The sequence below is a fragment of the Brienomyrus brachyistius genome, chromosome 1 (assembly GCF_023856365.1).
Source record: "Brienomyrus brachyistius isolate T26 chromosome 1, BBRACH_0.4, whole genome shotgun sequence".
NCBI classification, from domain to species: Eukaryota; Metazoa; Chordata; class Actinopteri; order Osteoglossiformes; family Mormyridae; genus Brienomyrus; species Brienomyrus brachyistius.
Genome location: NC_064533.1, coordinates 30,944,413 through 30,966,204, shown reverse-complemented (window position 1 = coordinate 30,966,204; position 21,792 = coordinate 30,944,413). Strand labels below are relative to the sequence as shown.

Sequence of the window (21,792 nt, the reverse complement as noted above, 5' to 3'; positions counted from 1 at the left end):
TTTGTGCTAAATTTAAAATAACCAGTAGGGGATGTTGGTTTAGCTGCACTACAAGTCTATTGAACCTTAACATAATGATTGCAGTCACAGTTTGCTTTGTTGACATAACGTCAGATTCTATGCAAGCTAAACCAGAAATCGGCATAGGAATAAAATTACTGTTCATTTTATCAACTACTTTTAGCTTCCTATAATGTCTAAGCCAATAACTAATGCATCGGTCGATGTTGTCCAGGTCAGGCAGAGTAAACCCGGAGGCCGAGATGGCATATTGAGTATCACATCAGCTCAGCTAAATGTCCCTCAGAAAATATACATTAATTACACTGTCAGAAAAGGCCCCGTCCTGGTACAAACAATGTACCGGTAGTGGTACAGAAATGTTCCTAAGGACACTAGGGCTGTACCCTTGACCAAGTTAGTGTACCCTCAAAGGTACAAACTGGTACTTTTGTTTCCTGTCAGTGTAGATATAATTTCAGTGCTTGAAACATCTTGACTGATTTTCCAGGGCCCCCCAAACCCCACAGGTACCATATGTGACATACTGGGTCAATGACCAGTACCTTTCAGTCCATTCTCCATACCCTCAATTAGTGGTCTGAGTCTCAATGGCAACCGTTCATGATGCTGGAAAAACTGCTACCAACGCTCACACTGCACACAATTTTTAGGGTTGCAAAAGTCAGAAATGTGCAAAACGATTGAAATTGAAATCAAAAGGTTTTGAAACAATACATTCAACTTTTGTGGCCAACAGCCAAAGGGGATGGAAAAAGCACTTAGAAAAGCACGCAAATTAACTGCCAAATTAAAGGAAAGACAAACATGAAAACATGAGACGTACAACACAAAAAAAACGCCCACATTTTTCAAAACTTCACACTGCATGGAATCTCCAGGGTCACTAGGTGCAGTGTGACATCGCTAAAGTCAGTAACAGTGAAAAATGGCACAAAAGCTACAATGTCAAGAATGGGCACATACATTTCACGACTGATTTTACAAAAGCTTTGTGAACAGATGGTATTAGGACTCGCTGGAGCTGCTGGATGCCTATGGTGTATCAATTAATTACGAGATCTACGTGAAATTTACAGAAGATGCTTTCATCAAACTGGTACAACTAGTAGTCAGCAGCCTTCAAAAAGATGATATTCATTGAAGAAAATGCCCCTCGCCATCAAAGTATTCCATAGATTGGTCAAGAAAGGCTTAATTGTGACCTGCCCCCCTTTATAGCCTGACTTAACCCCCATTGAGACCTACTGGGCCTTAGTAAAGTGGGAGAGTTACCAAAAATAGCAAGCAGTACACTTCTCAGAGTCCTAGCTTCCTCGGCTAATAGACTGGATCAAACCCGAAACGTGACTGGTTCAATGGACCCGTGACAGTCATTGAGAAAGGAGGTTGGCATACAGTACATTAAACTTGATAGACTGTAGAGAATGACCAAGAATGTCAATACAACTTAAAAAAAATTATTTCTATTCATATTGGAGAAAAAAAATCCACTTTGTTTCTGATTGTCTAATAATTGTGCACACTGATAATCAAGTGATTTAGTCTCTCTAAATAAGCAAAACAAAACTTCTGGATTCAAAATTTCTCTATTATATCCAGGAACAGCACTTGTGCCTAATAATTCTGCACAAAGTGTAATAAATTGACTACTGCCTGTATAAATGCAATGGATTTGAACAAGGTTTCTTTTCCCGCTGCAAGGCCCATCTCAATGGGTCCATGTAACCATGCAAGTCGCTAACGAGAGCTTTCAAGAAATGCAACAGGAGGGGGGTGGGACTTGGAAAATATTTCTGATTAGGGTCATTTTCCTGGGTGGTGATCAGGTTTGCGTCTGTACAGCGGCCCATTACCAATCATTCTGTGACCCATTAGAGCTCGCTCACGCACCAGTGCTTGAGGAACCCTGCAAGAGTACAGATTCATCTACAATCAATGCACATCGACTGAAGGTTTCAGTGTAAATATTCCCACTGCTTTTTCAAGAGGAATGCATGCGAACCCCAACGAGAAAAACTACTTTAAAACCAGACATTCTGTACAGACTAATAAAACAAGTTTAAGTGGTTAAGCCTGAAGTCAGGCCAAAGAAAATAGTTCTTTGCGAAGTTATCTGATTACTGGTCTCATCACTTATAAATCATTCAAACACTTTCAGACCTTAACCTTTTACCGTAAAGGATTGTGATGAAAGAATCTGTGTACCAGCCTAATTATCCAACAATACAAAAATGTAACAATACTAACCTATCAAAAATAAAAAGGAAAGTTCTAGGGCCCCCAGTGTTCTTTGGCCATGACTACTCCAAGTGACCCCCCTCCAGGTTATATCCGTACTCAGCTATGTACACCTACGCTATACTCACTGACACACAGCTGCCAAACTTACACTCCTATTAAGTGTGCTGTGATCAAAAGTGACTCAGTACTTTCCAGGCACCAGGAAAAGTAAATCAGTAATTCAAGAGTTTTGCCTCAAGCTGACAGTGGTGCCTGACAGGTCTGTTAAGTAAACACACTGAATGAATAAACTTCTGAGTCAATATGATTCCTCTTTTTCCTCTTTGAAAAAAATGTTTTAATTCAAAATGTCGTGCTACCATAGAGATCACAGCGCATGCTTGACAGCATAATACAAAAAAAGTTTATTGAAGCTGAACACAGTTCCCAATGTCCGACATGCTCTCTCTCAGAGGTCTTTTACGAACTCCCCAATCCATGAGTGGTAGTGCACCAGCTTCGTATACACCGCCGGCCTGCTGTCAACGCATTGTCTGCTGCCCCATGTCAACAGACCAAATAAATAGTACGTACTATTTTTCTGGCAAAGCAGGGGGGCGCCGGAGATCCCCTAAGGACAGGTATATGGTGAGTGATCAGTATGGCTAACTTACTGAAATCAAACTTAACTTTCACTGGTTTAAGTTTGTCATCTTAAATCACTAATTTAGCAAACATCCACATCACAACTTCGCATTGTGAATTCTGTAAAATAAACCATAAATATTTTTTTTAAGTTTTGAAGAGCTCTGTTGCATCTTTTAATACTGTTGCACAGACATAAAATACTTAACTAGTAGCAAAATGGAAAAACATGCACTCGAGGTTAGCTGTAAACAATAGATTTTTAGTCAAGCATCATTTGCAATGCCAGAGCAACCTGTACAGGTTTATCCACATACACAAAACTACAGAGATGCCAATTAATTTGGACTGTGGGAAGAAACTGGATATGGAAAATGAAGAAAGTCATTTTTTGTCTGCTACTGAATATACTTTGATATACAGAGGAGCAGAAAATGGTTGAGGGATGAGAGAAGATATAGGGGAGCAATCAGGTACCATGCAGGACTGCGATCCAGCTGCACTTGCACACAGGTGCCGCTTATCATCAAAGTCACCGCCCCAGCTCCTGCGGCAGACCGTGTCATCGACCAGCCTCAGCCTGGCCTGGTGCAAAACTTCAGGCGTCTTGTACACTAACAAAAGGCACGTAGACAAATAAAAAAAAAAAAATATATATATATATATATATATAAATAAATCTGACATGGCAGATTTATAGAGAACTCAAAGGACACACACGCTTCTTGAATGAACAAGATGGTTTGTTGCAGATTAAGGGCATAAACCCTTAGGATGGACATGAGTCAGACTTACTGGCCACGCTTGTGGTCCCCCAACCTGCAGTGGCACAATCCCAGCTGTCATTCAGCTCGATTTCAGCATTTGGCAAACAAACCGGGGCCACAGTCACTCCTGAACGAGGAACAAAGATCTTCAGACGGTACCAAAAAAGATTTCTTCTCAAACAGAATACGCATTGAAGCCTTGCTGATACCTGTCTAATCGTAAGTCCCTTTATAACAAGGCATTGACAGGTAGTCTGCAATAGAAGGGTAGTGCCATACCAGTGCGAGCTGGTCTGAGGAGCCGGATCAACGCCACATCGTTGATGGGAGGGGAGTAGTCATTCTGGGGGAGGGTGTAAACTGCTTTTACAGGGATCTCCTGGACTTCTGTGATGTCCAGATTATCTATCCCAAGCACCACAGTATCGGTTTTGGCTCTGTAAGGGAATGGGGTACTTTAGCACAGGGGTGTCAGCAGATTTCCATTTTAAAAACCTGAGAAGGTAAAAATCAAAACCGCTACCAAAATCACTAAACAAAACCAGTTATTGCAACAAGTCTACTGAGGGACTCCCCCCGGGTGGCAAAATATGGGGTCACAAGTCTGACACTTATTTCGGGGGTCATGGGCTGAAAAGTTGGGGAAGCCATGCTTCACTGCATGAATGAAGAAGTTAGCAGCTGGATTAGTTGAGGGTCATTCAATAAAAAGAAAAAAGCTTGAGATCTTCTGGGTCCATAAGTATCTTCAGGCCTACCTGGTGTTGCAGTGGTAGGCTGCCAACACCCAGTCACGGTGAATCAGGGTCCCAGTGCAGTAGTGTCTCCCATGAGTTTGCAGACTGACCTGCCAAGGCCAGGAGTGGGGACAGGCTGACTGTATGTTCTCCACCCTTAGCTTATGTTTCACCTGTACCACCCGAGCGTAGTCAGAGCTCTGCCAACAGGGCTGGATGTTCGGCTGTCCACATAGAACCAAGGATTCTGAGAAAGAGAGGCTCATTGATGTTTAAGCATCAACACCCAGCAGAGCAAAGGCCTATAATGCATACAGTAGTCAGTGCACACTGCCAGCCAGTGACAGATGCCTGCAAGACAAAACAAAAACGTTCCATTATATTAGGCATAAAATGATTCAATAACTTGGTCAAAGAATTACAATATCATATTTCACGATAAATAGGAAAGTAATTGGACCAGTGAAGACAGGGAACTTGGATAGATGACATTTTGGCCAGGAATATTCTGAAAAGTAGCCCTCAGTATTGCCCCAGGCTGGTCCAGTATTGGCTATTCTGGCTAACTGCTAAACCTCAAAACTGAAAAAAGGATTATATGCCAGCAACTGGACTACATGTGCTTATATGCAAAGGATTCCAATGTTAAAACTGAAATTCCCACCTGCGTGTGTTTTTATTGTGTTACTTCGGATCTGCAATGCGTCATCTGAAATGAACAGGAAACAGCTCAAGGAAATTAAAATGAAGAACATCATCAAGTGTCACTAAAACCAGGTAAAGCTGTCAAAGATGGCTATAGTGACATCCACGTCACCTAGATCGTGCTTAAATATGACAAACCATGCAATACACGTTTTTTTTTTAAAAGCAAGCAATTGCTGAATCTATAGAACATAATAGTGGAGTGGAAACAAAGGAGGAAAACAATGATTTCATTGGGTATTTTCAGCGAGAACCATTAATAGAAGGAATGACAATTCCAAAAATAACCTCCAGCGCAATGCAGATACTTTCCTTCCATAACGGAGTTTATCCACTTTACGTATCTGGTGAGGTTTGTGTACACGCCAGGCTTCTTGGGTCGGCCACACCCCACACCCCAGCTGACCACACCCACAAGCTCATACCTATCGCCGCAGAAACAGGACAGCGGCCCACCAGAGTCCCCCTGAAGGTACAGACCAAAGAGGGTGTCAATACCATACGAAAGGTGTGCACTTTATAGCCCACACCTTTCCTGGGCAATGAGCTACAGACAGAGCAGTTATGGTGGTGCAACTCATGCAGTCGCCCCACCCTCTATGGGGGGCGCTCAAAAGGGAAACTTGCCTAGATAGTAATAATTATATTTAGCCTATAATAGTAATAATAATTTTTCCCCATTGTTGTAAAACAATAGACAGTGACATTTCATCTGAATACGCTAGTTTGGCAATGTATTAGGAGTGTAACAATACACGTGTTCATAGTGTACAGTCCAGTACATCATTTTCAGTTTTGGTATGCACAATGAAGCATGAATAGATTTGACAATGGCAGAATTCACAAGTAGATTTAAAAACACAGAAATCATGTTAATTGTAGCTGTGAGCTAGTTATATCTAATGCTGGTTACAGTCAGTCAGCAGTAGATAAACACCAAGACTGTCTGTTGCCTGGGTCATATTGAGCTTCGATATGTTGCTGAAAACGCACACATACATGCCGACTCATCTAAAATAACATCATCTGAATGTGTGTACGACCAGGGAAAGAAATGGCCTCTGCACGTTAGACTGCCCTGGGTCTGCGAGGCACTATCAGGAAATTCAGACCAAGATACAAAAAGAACTATTGGCTACAGGGGTGATCATTGCTACAGATATTTGCCATACTCAGTAGTAGAGAACATGCAGTTAGTTCATCATATTTGTTTTTAAACTTCACATAATTGTTTTCAATGTGCAAATAAGTGTCTCAGGTTTGTTATTTGGACACGTCGACAGACACATTGCTTTTGGAATGCAACAGTTCCTAATTCTGCGTTTGCAGTCACAATAATAAATGGATTTCAAAACGAATTGTTATCCCTGCTGCACTGAAATGGCACCGAATCGTGAACATGCACTGGAAATACGCTAAATCTAAATGTCATAGCCTGGGCAAACGTAGCCCACGTAACCATGCTACTGGTTAGCACTAGCTAGTCCAGAAAGGTCACACTGTAGACTGTACAGCTACATTTGTATTGCAATTCATATTCGTATTGTTTTTTGCCAAACAGTAGCAGGCACAGTGATTTACATTACTTGGTTTACTTTGACTTCAGCTGGAGCCCCAAATAGGTTGATTGGCTCTGCCCCCACCCTCCCCCCAGAGATGGGTCTGGCTACAGGAAAAAAAATAAATCTACGGCGTAACCAATACCTTTGCCTGACGTTACACCCCTGAAATAACCAATTTACAAAATTCCAAGTCAGCTGGATGCAATTCTATGGAACATACCTGTGCCACCATACTGCAAAGAACACCACACTCAAATAAGCATCGTTGAACCGATTTTTGATTTTAATGCCTGGACATCTGATTTCCCAAACTTTAAGTGACACAATCTGATTATTAGCCACTATTTATATAGAAGCACTTTTCACACAGAACTGAAATGATCATCTAAACAAACAGCAAATCAACTGATCCTTCAATTCAGTCATTAAACAAACACACAAACAAAATAACTCGCAATTATGGTGATAAGAGAAACACTGGCACAAAAACATGCTAAATACCCCCCACGAGGACGCAAGCAAGTAACTTCAGTAATCAAGAGTCCCACAGTAAATAAATTCATCAAAATGGTTCTAAACCCATCACATATTTCCAGCCCCCCTCCATGGTCAGACCTACCTGGCAGGCATCCGCTCCACCCTGTGGTTTTCCAGCACACATCATGCTGGAATCCACTTCACCTGGGTAATACTGGGCACATTCACTTCGGCTCATCACAGTCACATTAACCTCCTGAAGCATCTCTGCATGAGGCCCAGCTGAGAAGGGAACATCAGATATGAACCTTCGGTCACAGCAAGTAGTCATAGAGCTCACATCAAAGGCTCAGAACAAGGAGCCAGACTTGCATATACAGAGGAGCAGTAACAAAAAGTTATAATAATGCTGAAGGGACAATTACATATAGTCACGCCTTCACATTGGTAAGGGTGAGGAGGGGGAAGATCCCCACAGATATGCCAATAATACTTCGTTTTCTTAATTTTTAATAGACCCAACAGCACTGAAATGTTTTAAAGTTGCTGGGAGTAATGAGATTCCATGGTTACAGAGAGGGCTAACATATGTGAGGCTGGTTGCGGAGAGTGACGCATGGCGTACCTATACCAGTACACAGATCCCACTAATGTTCAAGGTATAGTATGCACTTACTAGTATGCACTTACCTTATCAAGTATTCAAAAAAAATGTCTATATGATGTGATTCAAATTATTTTCAGCATTGTTTATATATTTTTGACTTGTGTTTCATCCAAAAATATTCCTACTTAATTGCACATGGCCAACTAAAACCGCAAATGTCAAATATGCAAATCTGGAAGGGTTGCTGTATATAGACAAACCCCTTCACCACTGAGTAATACATTTTCCAAAAAAAAAAAAAATAAAAAATAATTAGGAAGAGGCATGTTTGGCAGGACATTTTTCCAGCATTTACATTCTGTTGTTGACCCCCAGCCAGTCACAGTACAGGTCTTCGAGGGCTCTGGGGGCTGCTGTGTTACATCGATGGGGACGACACAGTTCGTGAAAGTCAGGGGAACCTTCAGCTTGACGAGGGCCACATCGTTGGCCTTTGTGATCTCACTGTAATACTCATGGGTGACAATTTTGGAGATGCGGGACACCTAAAAGATGCGATGCACCGATCAATTCATTTACTTCCGGCAAGTAGAAGGCATGAAAACAGAAGGCAGTTGGGACTGCAACATCCCTGGAGCACAAGCTTAACGGGGAGGAAACAGGACCCACAACAGCAGCACACTGCTGACCTGCTGACACTCCTCCTGGCTGTTGGTCAGGTCATGCTTACCAGCCATTACTTCCCAAAGTCGTGGGCTGCGGTGCCTTGCAGAAAAGAGAAGAGTCACATTTCATATCATTCATGGTAAAAAAATAAGCATTTAATATCACTTGGATATGAAGAACCCTGTTTCTGTAACTGTTCATTACTTTTTTTGGGGAAAAATAAAAAGTATGCATACGAATGCCATACTACGTTGGATGTCAAAATGGAAGTGCAATGTGGTAGACAAATTTAGCTCCTAGCAACGATGATCTGAGCTTTCCACATGGTCAGCACTGTCTGTCAAAGTATTGTTGTATATAAAAAGAAATTAACCACTTACACTTAGTGCGGGAATCTGGCATGCAATGGTCACACTTCGTAAGATGACATAGTACAGTACTAAGTACTGCAAAGGTCACTCACATTTGGAAGCAATGAGCAGAACTGATGACCCAGCCAGGGGCAAGAATAGCTCCCCCACAAGCTAACATGTTGGAATAGTACAGGCACGCTTCCCACGGCCATGAGTGAGGCTTTGCTTCCTGGCCCCCGATAATCCTGTTTTCCGGCTCCTCCTCCGGAAGAAAGACCCGCCTCCCAGCCAGACCTGCGGATATAGCCCCCAGAAACACCACGCTGCGGCTGCGGGGAGTGAGCCGCTGTCCGGTTATGATGCTTCCCACCCCCTGCCACAGTCCAGATACTATTGAACGATATGCCATGTCCCCATGTTCATCATTTAAGATAACTGGCCAAAATAACCAACTGCAAGTGTATAGAAAACAACTTTAAGAATGGGGGCGGGTGGGGGGGGGGGAGATCATCAGAAAACTGATATTTGCTAGTTAGTTGGCCCCCTGTCAGAAGCAGTAGCTCTAGGGCAGTGTTTTGAAATCAGTCCTGGGGGAGCCCCAGCGGTCCCCACTCTAGCTCTCAGCCAATTCTCAGGGAGCTGGGAGGGAGCAAAAATGTGACCCATCACCACGAAATGAGACTTATGGGTGCAGTTCTACCAGTGTGACTTAAGACTCATTTTGTGGCGACGGGTTACAAATGGTGAACACCTGGGGGTCCCTGAGGGCTGGTTTGAGAAACGCTGTCAGTGTCACCTATAGGGTTGACGAGTCCTGACTTGGATATTAAACTAAATCACTGTTGCACATGTGGAGCATTAAGAAAACACCATACTGAATATTGCAAATTGCATACAAAGCTTAGGTGTTCTTTAACATCAGACAGCGTATTCTTTATTCTCAAAGATTATAGGACCAGGGTTCACCTTACCAATTAAAATGTGCTAACCTTATTCTACCAGTTAAATAATCCCTAATGTTTTGGACTACAACATAGCTAGAGTTGCAGCAATGTAGTATCCTCAAAAACATTCCATCACAATGGAAATAATTCAACACCACCATAAAATTAGGAAGGGCTGGTAGCCCGTATATGATTATCACGCTAAAAGCCCCTCAAGGAAAAAAATAAAAAGAGTGGAGTAACCGATGAACATGCGGAGGCGCTTACCTTCATATTGTGAGCTGCCGGGAGAACATGGCAGGGGTTCGACACTTACGTGTGAAACGATGCGATTCTGGGAGGATGTCGCGGTCACTGATAACACTTCATTCTTCAAATCTGGAAATTTGAAATCATTAATTTAATGCTTATTAAAATGCTATTAAAACCACAGTCTTGTTTTTACTTCGAAATGTTTTATAATACATTCAGTAATTTTAGGTAGCGTTAAACTTACTTTGGTGTAGCCCGAACCACAGTAAAAAGGAAACGAGAGAAGAATCGAACATTTTGTTTAAAAAAAACAAAAACGTGGGAAAAAAATCCCTGCTATATGGATCCAGTACTGTCCAAATCGCTATCACTACGTCCCCCTTCTGCCTATCTAAACCCAAATACCCCGATAAAAAGCAATATTGGAGCAAGGATCGTTTAATTAAGAAGGTTGATGACTTTCAGCTGCAACTGACCTATTATAAGTGACGATCATCCCATAGTAGCCTATCTTTAATAGAGACAAAAATATGAAAATTGACTCATTTCGTTTTGTGTATGGGCATCTCTATTTTGTAATTGTGTTATTAAAACAGTAAATTGACACAATTGGATAATGGACATCAGCCGGATATTACACCTTTTTAAGATCACGAAGTTGACGGGCACAAAACTATGTATAGTTATTTTTCCAATTATAGTTACCGTTAATGATGTTGTATTCCAGCCTGATTCTTTTTAATGTTTTTATGTACCATTTATCTTACCTGCAATTCAGAGTTTAAACCGATGTTAGTCACATGGTTTCAATTGTAACCCACCGGCTGCGACTCTTTATATATCACTTATTCGCCACTAGAGGCCACTTGTCTTTTAGTTTACATTAGATCTGCTTTGCGCATGGGTTAGCAGCGATTTATTAGTAATCAATTTAATACTTTGAAATCATTCAGCTTGTAGGCTATTACGTTATTTAGGCAAACCAGATAAAACGTGAAAATGTGACGTTTAAAATCTTAAGCCACCTGTCTCATTTTAGTTTGTACTTATCGTATTTTTTAACTGACCTTTACCATATCATTGCTTTACTGCAGAAGTCTACAAATGGATGGATGAAAAGTCCAACGAATAACATATGTGAAAGAAGTCTGGGCGATTATTAAACAGGTAGGTCGTTAAGTGAGGAGTGTGTATTCAACCACAAGCCGCCCCATCAAGGAAATGGAAAAAAAAATACTAAGTGGTAAACGAATGATCGCCCTGCGAGTCAGACCTAACAATGAACGAAAACATGTAATTTCACGCCTGTATCAAAATGCTTCGTGAACCGGATATGGCTGTGGCGTCACGCTAATGAAAAACACAAACCTCGCTGAACTGGTACAAGGCAATCCATGCACCTCATTAAACACCTAAAGCATTCAGTAGTGTTTTCTGAGAACACAAACACCGTAAGGTACAATGCATAATTGTGAATAGTGGAACGACAGAAAACTGATACACACAGAGACAAAGTTAAATTTGCATTGTGTGAGACCACTGAACTGGAAAATACTTCCCTTGCACAATTCAGCATAACGTGAATAACAGTATTAAACCAAAGACAAAATAATTTTGTTTTATTCAGTGCACAAAACTTCGTTGTGTGATGCATTCTGGGTGAAACGAGCACTTTTCGTTCACCAATTTAACAGATTTATGAATCAATCTGTAAGTGGGAGGAAGGCATACACATCTCTGCTGGGGCAGTCTTGGGGCAGTATTTCAGGAGGGGAGGCAAAATCAAGCTGGGAAATATTTCATTCAACTAAAGGTTTTTCAGCAATTACATAACACCATTTTTCTCTCAACCCAGATATTTGGCCTCTCGGACAGCTTGTTTCAAGCTGTGCTGCAGTGTCTTCAACAATGAAATCACCCCAGGCACCTGCATGCCAATTTAATTTCAATGAGTCTACATGATATTAGCTCAGGTAAAAACGGCATCCCAAATGCACAGCACTATGGATGCCGGAAACACCGCAATTAGATGGCCTTTGCTGAAAGGAGACCATTCATTCAGAAGTCTGCACAGTACTGTATATTGCACCCTGAACCATTTCAGGTTTCTGCTTGACGAATGCTATCCTCATTTTGAGGACTGCTGTGAAGATTCAAAACCATTATCCTGCATCTTCTCCTTGTATTTCAAGAAGTCTCTTCTTCTGGAAAAATACTTCACCTGCAACAACAAACATGAACTAGAAATTATCAATTAAATACCTGGTAATAGAGCAGGTAACTGGTTTCATACTATATCAGAAAACCTATAGCATTACATGGAGGCATCATCAAGGTGGCTGGTACCATGTTAAACATCAAGTCGTCTTACCCACTGTATTCCTGAAGACCACCACAGTTTTATATCTGAACACAGGAAATTGTCCAAGAATTCATTAAAGGTGTATCACAAATAAAGTAACCACAGTTATGTAAACTGGAGTACAAACATAATTGTCTTAATTGGACTCAATTTCAAAATAATTCTCTGCCAGCAGCGAAATTAATTGAGGTTTGTTAAGCAATCTTTGGTCATGCATGCTCAGCTGCAAAGTCGAAGGGTGACCTCTACGAAGAACCAGGATCAGGGTGCCAAGTCTGACGCACCTGGCGTGAGACTCACGCAAGAAATCTTACGGCATATCCACATTATTCCATTATAAATGAAAAATTATGTATATAAAAAGCGCTGTGGTAGTTTGCAAACCCTACACACTATATACACTGTAATAAAACTGTTACACATATGCAGACCTGTCTCGAATTGAACATCTCACTCCAGTTACTGTAGCTGATCAAAGGTGCCAACCCGGCGGGAGGCGGCTACGAAAGGGGCTCACCCACTGAGCTGGACAGCTGGCCTCGAAGGTCCTGCGGAGTGTCTCGCAAGGAGCCGAGTTTTCATTGTTCTCCTCAAGACATTTCCACAAGTCGTCCCTGGCGGCCCAGCACGCCCGCCGCTGTGCAGAGTTCGGGGCCGTCATGCCTGTCACTTACGGTCGGCGTCTCTGCAATGCATGAGGCGGAAACTACAGTCGGTTAGAAGCGCAGCACCCACTTAACACTTGTTTTAAATGCATCCATCACTACAAACTCTAATACAAATGGCTGTAATTGTAGAAGTTAACAAAATTTAGCATCAAGATTAATAAGATCTAAGGACACTGTTTGGCATGCCAAGATAAACAGATGCTATAGAAACATAGACCGTTGTATTTAAATAAGCGTCTTGTTCTGGACACAAACCCTTACACTCACAAATTAAAACCGCATCCTTTGGTACAGACATTAGGAGGACGACATTACTGTCGTACTACAATGACACCGGAAGAAAAAGGGACTAAGAAAATGCAACAAAAAAGCAATAGTACCCTCTGTCGGTGGAGGCGTTTAAAGTGTACTGCATGTACATAATCAGCGAGTAATAAAGTACAAAACAGGGAAATAACGAAACAAGTTATGTTTTAATTTGGACATTTTAAATATTTTGTTTCTGAAATGAACCAAATAGGATACAGAAAGATATCTCTGCTCCGACTGGGGTGAAATACGGATAATTAACTTAATAACAAAAATACATTTTATTAAATAGGACCATGAGAATCTTATCAGAAGACTAAATCTAAAATAATAGGTTGCGCTTTACACCATTCAGTCAGTTGGGGTACACCTTGGATGGCATGCCAGTCCATTGCAGAGAACATATATAATCATGCAGTATGGTCAATTTAGAAACACCAATTAATCTAAATGCAGTATTTGGACTGTAGGGGGAAATCCATGCAACACATGAGCGACAGACAAACTCCACACACACACCTATAGAGCAGAGGGTGTATTCAAACTCCCAACTATGGCTGTGTGAGAGCTTTCCGCTGAGTCACTTTGCTGCAGGACTGACATGGTTCATTTTCCATTGAATGTGGAACTACTGCTGTAGTGTGAAGGTAGTCTCAGTGGCAGAAAAATGTTCATCTGTAAGAACTACTCGACACAGAGGACAGAAAATAAAACATTCTGTAAATAAGTGCCAATTAAGTTTAAAAAAAATATTAAACTGAGCCTACTGTGGGCAAGTTAGAACTACACTTTATTCAGTTATGTTATACACTGACTAAAATCCTAACATGTGCAGCTCTCTTATTGTCCAATTGCCTGATTCTTAGCAAAACCAAATAATGGAACAAAACCAAAACCAGCATTCAATTACACAAATTGTCATTATCAAGTGTGTAGGACTTTGTAATTTTCCAAGGCCTCAGAAAGGCACTGAGGAAGCTTCCATTAAGAGCAGTATGAGAACTGTTTGACCAGAACAGGTAAAGATGACTTAATACTAATTTGATTTGAAATCAAATGTGGGACTGAAGTTCTACGTACTTCATGGGCCTTCCAATTTAGTAGGACAAACTGTGTTCAATTATCAGAACATATTGATATTTATTTCAGCTTTATAATGTATTATATATGTTTCATAAAAGCATGGGACACAGATGTAATTCCTTCAGGTGAGACAGGTTTATAGTCAAATTCCCAGGAAAACAATGCTATTGTACCTGTGAACAAATTACTTCATATAAATTTAACACTAAGTAAATAGCTGAATTATATTTTTCCATCGTATCCAATTTTCTGACTGAAGAAATATTTCAGTACAGCACAGAGACTAACAGGACATCAGATTCAGGCACCTTTTTCGATTCATTACTAGGTCAATTGTAGCTCAAGAAAAAAATCTAATTATTCTGCACCATCACTGCCTTCCTGCACCATGTTTTATAATATATCTAAAATCATTTGGCTAACAATAGAAAAAACACATTATAAGACATATACATCACCCCTGGAATACAGCTGTAGAAGGGATTCTGTACATCATTACTCAATCTGGCAGTAACACACAGAAAATACTGTGAATTACATGTAGGTCTTGAAATGAAAAGAAATTAAATAAACCTAACATGTATCCCTTCTACCAAAACAGCAGTGTAAATCATTATACATTTACAAAAGGGGTAAAAAAGCAGTCCACAAACTGGGGAATACTGATTGGTGTACAGCCTATTTTAGTGCCTTGTCTTTAATGTTCCTAAATATATATACTCCTGAAAAAGGACTAATATTTTGAATGCTTCCAGATTCCAGGTAAATCCCACTATTCCACAACAGGTCATTCTCTTCTATGTGGAATATATTATGCGTTTTCTATCTCATTTCGCACTATTCCGGTGGTTTCTTCTTGGCCTCAACATCCTTCTTGAAGTCTTCAATCTTCTTTGCGATGTTTGGAACCTGACAGAAATTGAAAAACCAACCCATTGCAAATTTCAGAGCTTTCAAGGGACAGGCAAACATGACAGAATGATGTATTCCATCTGTATAGGGCAATTATACATTAGAAAACAACCATAAAAAGTGACACACTAGCTTGGGATAGCACCACGTCATTTTTAGTAAGCAGCTCTCATTTTAATATTGAATACGAACATTCAGTTCTTACCTCGTAGTTCTGCGCAAGGTACATCCCAACTACATTACCCAGGGTAAACCCCACCTAAAGTCCAGATAACAAACAGCACCGTAAGGCACACGTGACACATTTCGTATTTTATTGTAAAGTATTAAGTAAAATCGACAAGTTGTTCTAGGTGCTAGTTAGGTAATGCACCAATACGAAAGTGAACTAAATTACAGTAGTACTGACTGAAACATGGTTTTCAGATTTTATATATTTATAATAATTTAAATATATATATATATATATATATATATATATATATATATATATATATATATATATATATATATTTATATTGATATATTTTCCAATAAATAAGCCACTAAGATCTCACACAACCAAGCTTTACTGAGCTATGGATATAAAGTCGATATGCATTTCTAAGAAAGCCACTAAAAATAACATAACACAGTTAACAGCATGGACAATAAACACAACGCTACTTAGCTAGCCTGTTAGCATTTTACACCATTCAAATTACCCAATAATATCTGAAAACGTACTATATTCTGAATCATATATACTCACCAGAAACTGCAACATGTTTATAATCAGACACTGTACAGTCTGTAGTTTTGAACAACTTTGCTATAAGTAACTATAAGTAAGACGTGACACGGAAGGACCGTGAGCTCGGCCTTTTACGTCATACCGGAATACACGTAAAATCACGTGGGCAGCCTCGCGTGCTCGGAACCTGAGAGGCGTGCGGAACCTCGGCGATGGCAGGTTAGGTAGTTGTGTCCGTTCCCTGTTGCCTCACTGTTGTTAGATTGAAACCCACCTCACCGACAAATTTGAACTTGGGGGAAGCTGTAGCTGCATCTATTATAAGTACTTTCTGAAACAGCAGAGTGATATCAAAAATGTTTTTCATACAGAGTTGATAGGATGCAATTAATTACAATCTTGGAATGCTTACTCGCAAACAACCGTGAAAAAAATTTGAGACCACAGCACAATTTTTTGTTTCACCCATTTCTAAATTTATGGGTGTGCATCTATAATTTTTTGTATTATTTTGCAAACTGCAGCCTAGTTTTTCTCTTGTTTCTCATTAATGAAGGACTTCTTCCTTGCTTTATGGGACTTCAGTCCTGCTTATAGGAGCCTTATGCGCACAGTCCTAGCAGTGCACTTCACACCTGCACTTAATATTTCCCAATCCTTCTGAAGGTCATGACAAACTGTCAGTCATCTCTGGCATTACAAAGTCACTTCCACCCTTTACCTGGCTGGTTTCTGGTCGTTCCCAGTGTCTCCAGCTTCACCTTATTCTTGTGTCCTGCTATCTTAGAAATTTTGAACCTGGAAGCAACCCGCTGCTCAGCATAGCCTCCTGCCAGCAGAACCATGATTAAACCAGAATTTAAAATGCAGATTTGTTTTAAAGACCTCTCCTGGACCACCAACACTGCATCACTGGTAAAGAAAGCTCAGCAGCGCCTCTACTTTCTGCAGAAACTCAAACGAGCAGGGGCCCCACCACCCATCATGACCACATTCTACAGAGGAACCACTGAGAGCATCATCTCCAGCTGTATCACTGTGTGGGGCGGAAGCTGCACTGACTACAACAGAAAGGCCCTACAGCGCATAGTGAACACAGCGGAGAAGGTCATTGGCACATCACTCCTCTCCCTGACAGACATATACACCATTCGCCTGCTCCGGAAAGCAACCACAATTGCAAGTGATGCCAGTCACCCTGCACACAGACTGTTCAACCTCCTGCCCTCTGGAAGGAGGTACAGGAGTCTCCGCTCCCGTACCACCAGACTCACTAACAGCTTTGTCCACCAAGCCGTCAGGATGTTGAACTCCTCTTCTTCCAGCCCCATAGTAAACAAGTCACAAAAATAGCAAGACTATCCTCATATATGGAAATTGCACAACCTGCTGCTATTTTTTATTTATTATATTTATTTTTTATCTATCAATGCTGCTATTGACTTTGCACTGACAACTCATTGCTGCCAGACCCTGACTTTAAGTCTCCTCAAGTTCAATTCACATGCACTTTACATGTTGTTCCCCGATTACGTACTGCAAAAAAAAATTGTTATACACACAGGATACGTTGTTGTTATGTTGTTGTTCTGTGCACTTTATGGTTCGTCCCGTCCTGTATTGTTTGTCTATCGTACGCAAGGGATAGTGAGAAACGTAATCTCGATATCTTTATATGGCTAGTACATGTAAAGGAATTGACAATAAAACTCTCTGACTCTGACTAAAATATAGAGTTTTCTCAATCTTTTTCCAGAACTGTATAGTCATAGTGCCATGGTTGCACTCTTAGTGTGCTAACTCTCTGTGTCTGTGATCAGAAGATAGCTGGTTCAAGGCCCGGCCTTGGCAGAACAGTCACATGTCTGTGGGCCCTTGAGGACGGCCCTAAACCCCCAAGCTCCAGTGGCGCTGCATGTTAGCTGACCCTGCGCTGTGACCCCCAAGCTATGGAGAGCAAGATGGGGTCAGCAAAGAGAAGCATTCCAATGTACTTCTGCAAATGGTAAATAAAGCATGTTTGTTTTTGTTTTGTGTAGACCTGGTTTAGTCATAGAATGTTCACTTGTGAACAGACTCACCTGGTAGATATTCTGGAATATAAATTGGTCTTAAATTATTTTAGCTTGTATTTGCGTTATTGCCAGTGTGTTATGTGCTCTAACTGTATTGAATATTTCTGTCATGTCCTGCTCGTACGATCCTCCTTCGTGCCACGCCTCCTCATCAACCTTGTGTGAATTCCTGATTGTTTTCGGCTGTTCTGCGTTTCTGTCCCTGAGTTTTGTGTATTTAGTCTGTGTTCTAGTCCGTTTCCCCAGATGCGTCATTGATGTTTGTATCGTGTGGTTCCCGGTTTGTCCTTAATAAAGCCCATATTACTGATTGTCCGTGGCCTGCTCCTGATTTCCCGATCCCTGCCTGTTCGTCCAACCGCGGATCACAATTTCCATCTCCTGTAGAGAATTTCTCTCTTCCCCCATATCATGGTAGTCTTTTAGTTCTGTAAAACAGTACGTACTATAAAATATAGTACTTATTTGAACAATACAGTAATATTGAAATTCTGTGCACTGACTACACAAGTTTCCAATTATATGCACACATGAAACATGGAGCATTTTTTAGTATACAGTACTACAGTGCCCACTGTATGTCCGAGGATTTTGTGATTGTGGGATCACAGAAGTTAATGGGAAATCAAGCAAACGCCACAACATTTACAAGAGCATGCAACTTTTCAAATTTACCACAAAATTTCTGCAGGAAATAGCCAAATAATTAGAGAGTACTAGTAAATCTAGACTAAGGTTTTGTTTCAACCGACCAGTTGAGTACTCTGTGACTGTGACTAATTGGTTGAAACAAACAGTTGGTCTGGATTTGTACTCTCTGGACCTGAAATCTCCACCTCTGCTAATTATGTTAGGCTCTGCCCCTGTCAGGTCTGTTATGTTCCCGTTCTTTTGCATCTTCTCCTCGTTTGGCCAGCAGGTGTCGCTGACCATCCTATGCTCCCCATTGTCAGTCTTTAGTGTGTTTCCCCTGCTCCCCCAGATTTGGTTAATTTGTTGCTTAAGTAGTTACTTTTTAAACACAGGGCTAGTTGGTGTCAGATAACTTCAATAAATGAGATGATCATTTAAAAGCTGTATTTTGTGTTTATTCAGGTTGTCTTTGTCATATATTCATTTTTTTTTGTTTGAAGACATTAAGATACTTTTTCATGAAACTGTCATCTACGAACAGGCTTTTGGTTGAATGAATCTGAGTATTCCCAAGCTTATCTCAGCTGGTAGAGATCACAAAGCAGAGGAACATCTTGGATGGGGTGCCAGTCCATCACACACAACACAATAATGTTGATTTGCCTACCTGCATGTGCTTGAACTACGGGGGGATGCTAGTGTATCTGGAGGAAACTGCCAACTCTGCAGCTTTGAGACACTGAACAACCATGCCGATTTTTAAAGTCCAAATAAAGCAACCTCAAGCAACAGGATTTTATATATTTCTTATTCATCCATTCATTTTTCAGACCCACTTCTCATATTCAGGGTCACAAAGAGCCTATTTTGGAAACATTCTGCACAAAGCAGGGAATGACCCCAGACGGGGCGCCAACATATCACATTTCTTATCATATTCAAAAAAATTCTTATCGTATTCAAACACGTTTTAGAAAATAGCACACAAAATCAATGCATTTATTTACTTATTTCATGAGTAAAGATAAACAGATTTTAGGCCAGTCGTTATATATCTATCCATCCACTCATTCATCTTCTAGCCACTGGCCAGGGTCATTTGGCCAACCTTTATCCCACTTCAGAATTCATAGGTCGAAGGAGAAAATGTTATGTATCCTTTTGTGTTAATGGTTAACAGACATCTAAGAAAAACGATGACGCCTGTTTGAAAAGCATTTTTATTGGCCCATAAGAACACAGTACATATTACAACTGTGTAAAAGTCATTAAGCCACTTTTACTGACTTTGCTGACTTAAAACCGTAGGCCTGTATATCACATGCAGTGTTAGGAAACTAGTGGCACTCTACAAGTGTAACTGTTTATTTCACAACTATGAAGATAAGGGTGAGAAGTAATCAGTAAATAATATATGGGCTGGATTGCTGTCCCAAGCAGGGTGGATGGGTGAATTGATGTTTTTCTTTTCACCCAATTATAATGTTATTTACATTCATAGTCTCTCTACATATATTGTAAGTATTACGTATTTTAGAGAAGTGTATTCTCTGGATCCTGAGAGGATTATACTGCAGTGTTTAATGCTGGTTTATGGGATATCATTACTTTTTGTAGTACGTTTATGGGTGGTGGGTTTATAGTTTACAAGGGTTTAACAGTACTGCTTCTGAGGCCTCCATAATGGGTTTATTCTCTATACAATGCAACAGTTTTGAGAGACAACAGATGCTCTATTTTACTTATAATAAACATGGTGAATGAAAATGGGAAATACTCCATTCCGTCTGGTGTAGTGCGTCATTGTCACACAGTTATCGCCAATGCTGTCGAAGTTCTCATTTCTCTACAGTGCAGGGGAGAGCCGGTGAATACAAACCATTGAAATTTTCGGTTGAGTAGGAATGAGCAAGCAAACAAAGCAAAAGCAAATCTGAAAGGGGCAAGACTGGCCTTAGGCATTGGACATTAAAGTAGAATTTCTCATAATCTGATTGGTGAACAGAATTTCTCCACTGAGCCGTCAATACCAGACACATTAATGCCATTGCGTGTAAGCAGACAACCAACCAGTCTTTTTTAATATGCCCTGAATCAAATTAAACATACACTACAAGGTGAGGGCACTTTATTGCTTTAAAGGTGAAGTGACTGTCACTAAACTGCATTACAATTATGCTGAATTCAGCATCCAGTTTGCTAATCTTCCACATAATATAAAAATGTCCATGACCCCATACTTGATATAAAAAGATTAAAGAAGCTGGATGGTCAAATAAACAAAGTCATCTTCTTAATTTATGTATGTGACTGAATGTGAAATTTTTGGATTTATGTCTGTGTAACTGCCATGTGCATGGAGGGGGGGGGGTGTAAACACTTAAACTAATTTTCCTTGTTTTTGACATCCATATGTACATTTATTCCGGTTTTCCCCCCACAGTCCAAAAACATGCTGAGGCTAATTTTAGTTGCTAAATTGCCCATAGGTGTACATGTGTGAGTGAATGGTGTGTGAGTGTGCCCTGCGATGGGCTGGCCCCCCATCCTGGGTTGTTCCCTGCCTCGTGCCCATTGCTTCCGGGATAGGCCCCGGACCCCCCACGACCCAGTAGGATAAGCGGTTTGGAAAATGGATGGATGGATGGATATGTACATATGTGAAGTTAAAAAAAAAACTGATTTCAAGTTATAAATGGCAAGATTGCATGTATATAAGGTTGCCTAGCCACAGACTGTAAAAAGGGACATAGGTTTAATAGACAAAACAGAGAAAACACAACAAATTATAAATATTAGACAATGCATAATAAACATAGATTTCTATGGTGTACAAAACTGGCAGTAAGTGGAGGTAATGCAGTATTATAGAAATAACCAAGTATAAATATGAGGGTTAAGCAGAGATGAATTGGTATTCTTCAGACTTTCTATGCTGGCCTTCAGGTAGCAGCAATGTTTGCCCAACCTCAGCAGTAGCTCATGATTGACATATTGGCGACCACCGCTATACACAATTTAAGGATTATAGCGACGTCATGTAACAACTCAGTGGCAG

The 21,792-nt window shown here is 40.6% G+C and overlaps 3 protein-coding genes across 6 annotated transcripts; all 3 read right to left on the bottom strand.

Annotated features, from left to right (window-relative positions):
• Positions 1 to 2,569: 2,569 nt before the first annotated feature.
• Positions 2,570 to 11,464, bottom strand: ovch1 (ovochymase 1). 3 transcript variants are annotated; one of them, XM_049009570.1, is made up of 13 exons: positions 10,727 to 11,464; positions 9,975 to 10,085; positions 8,874 to 9,086; positions 8,434 to 8,509; positions 8,100 to 8,289; positions 7,280 to 7,419; positions 5,413 to 5,564; positions 5,058 to 5,104; positions 4,415 to 4,640; positions 3,936 to 4,093; positions 3,685 to 3,783; positions 3,367 to 3,503; positions 2,570 to 2,875 (listed from the first exon to the last, which is right to left on the bottom strand). In XM_049009570.1, the coding sequence occupies exons 3-13, from the start codon at positions 8,939 to 8,941 to the stop codon at positions 2,714 to 2,716; spliced, it is 1,455 nt and encodes a 484-aa protein (XP_048865527.1). In that variant the 5' UTR covers positions 8,942 to 9,086; positions 9,975 to 10,085; positions 10,727 to 11,464; the 3' UTR covers positions 2,570 to 2,713. The 3 variants fall into 3 exon arrangements, with proteins under 3 accessions (XP_048865527.1, XP_048865521.1, XP_048865514.1); XM_049009564.1 differs by having other exon boundaries at positions 8,874 to 9,057; XM_049009557.1 differs by lacking the exon at positions 10,727 to 11,464 and adding an exon at positions 10,204 to 10,719 and having other exon boundaries at positions 8,874 to 9,057.
• A 97-nt stretch (positions 11,465 to 11,561) lies between these two features.
• Positions 11,562 to 14,266, bottom strand: LOC125739469 (cytochrome c oxidase assembly factor 6 homolog). 2 transcript variants are annotated; one of them, XM_049009634.1, is made up of 3 exons: positions 13,818 to 14,266; positions 12,839 to 13,006; positions 11,562 to 12,180 (listed from the first exon to the last, which is right to left on the bottom strand). In XM_049009634.1, the coding sequence occupies exons 2-3, from the start codon at positions 12,980 to 12,982 to the stop codon at positions 12,088 to 12,090; spliced, it is 237 nt and encodes a 78-aa protein (XP_048865591.1). In that variant the 5' UTR covers positions 12,983 to 13,006; positions 13,818 to 14,266; the 3' UTR covers positions 11,562 to 12,087. The 2 variants fall into 2 exon arrangements, with proteins under 2 accessions (XP_048865591.1, XP_048865580.1); XM_049009623.1 differs by lacking the exon at positions 13,818 to 14,266 and adding an exon at positions 13,257 to 13,358.
• A 147-nt stretch (positions 14,267 to 14,413) lies between these two features.
• On the bottom strand, positions 14,414 to 16,199 carry stmp1 (short transmembrane mitochondrial protein 1). Its single transcript, XM_049009647.1, has 3 exons — positions 16,045 to 16,199; positions 15,499 to 15,552; positions 14,414 to 15,290 (listed from the first exon to the last, which is right to left on the bottom strand). The coding sequence occupies exons 1-3, from the start codon at positions 16,057 to 16,059 to the stop codon at positions 15,219 to 15,221; spliced, it is 141 nt and encodes a 46-aa protein (XP_048865604.1). The 5' UTR covers positions 16,060 to 16,199; the 3' UTR covers positions 14,414 to 15,218.
• Between the last annotated feature and the right edge of the window lie 5,593 nt (positions 16,200 to 21,792).

Bases quoted from the DNA above. Each gene is read 5' to 3' on its own strand.
- ovch1 (XM_049009557.1), bottom strand. From the start codon at position 10,255: ATGTTCGATTCTTCTCTCGTTTCCTTTTTACTGTGGTTCGGGCTACAC. The intron at 3,784-3,935 runs GTATGGCACTAC...TTCCTCGTTCAG, and splicing joins CCTCAGACCAGCTCGCACTG to GAGTGACTGTGGCCCCGGTT. The intron at 2,876-3,366 runs GTACCTGATTGC...ACCTGTCCTTAG, and splicing joins CTGGATCGCAGTCCTGCATG to GGGATCTCCGGCGCCCCCCT.
- LOC125739469 (XM_049009634.1), bottom strand. From the start codon at position 12,982: ATGACGGCCCCGAACTCTGCACAGCGGCGGGCGTGCTGGGCCGCCAGG. The intron at 12,181-12,838 runs GTGAGCCCCTTT...TTGTTGTTGCAG, and splicing joins CCAGCTGTCCAGCTCAGTGG to GTGAAGTATTTTTCCAGAAG.
- stmp1 (XM_049009647.1), bottom strand. The intron at 15,291-15,498 runs GTAAGAACTGAA...AATTTCTGTCAG, and splicing joins ACCTTGCGCAGAACTACGAG to GTTCCAAACATCGCAAAGAA.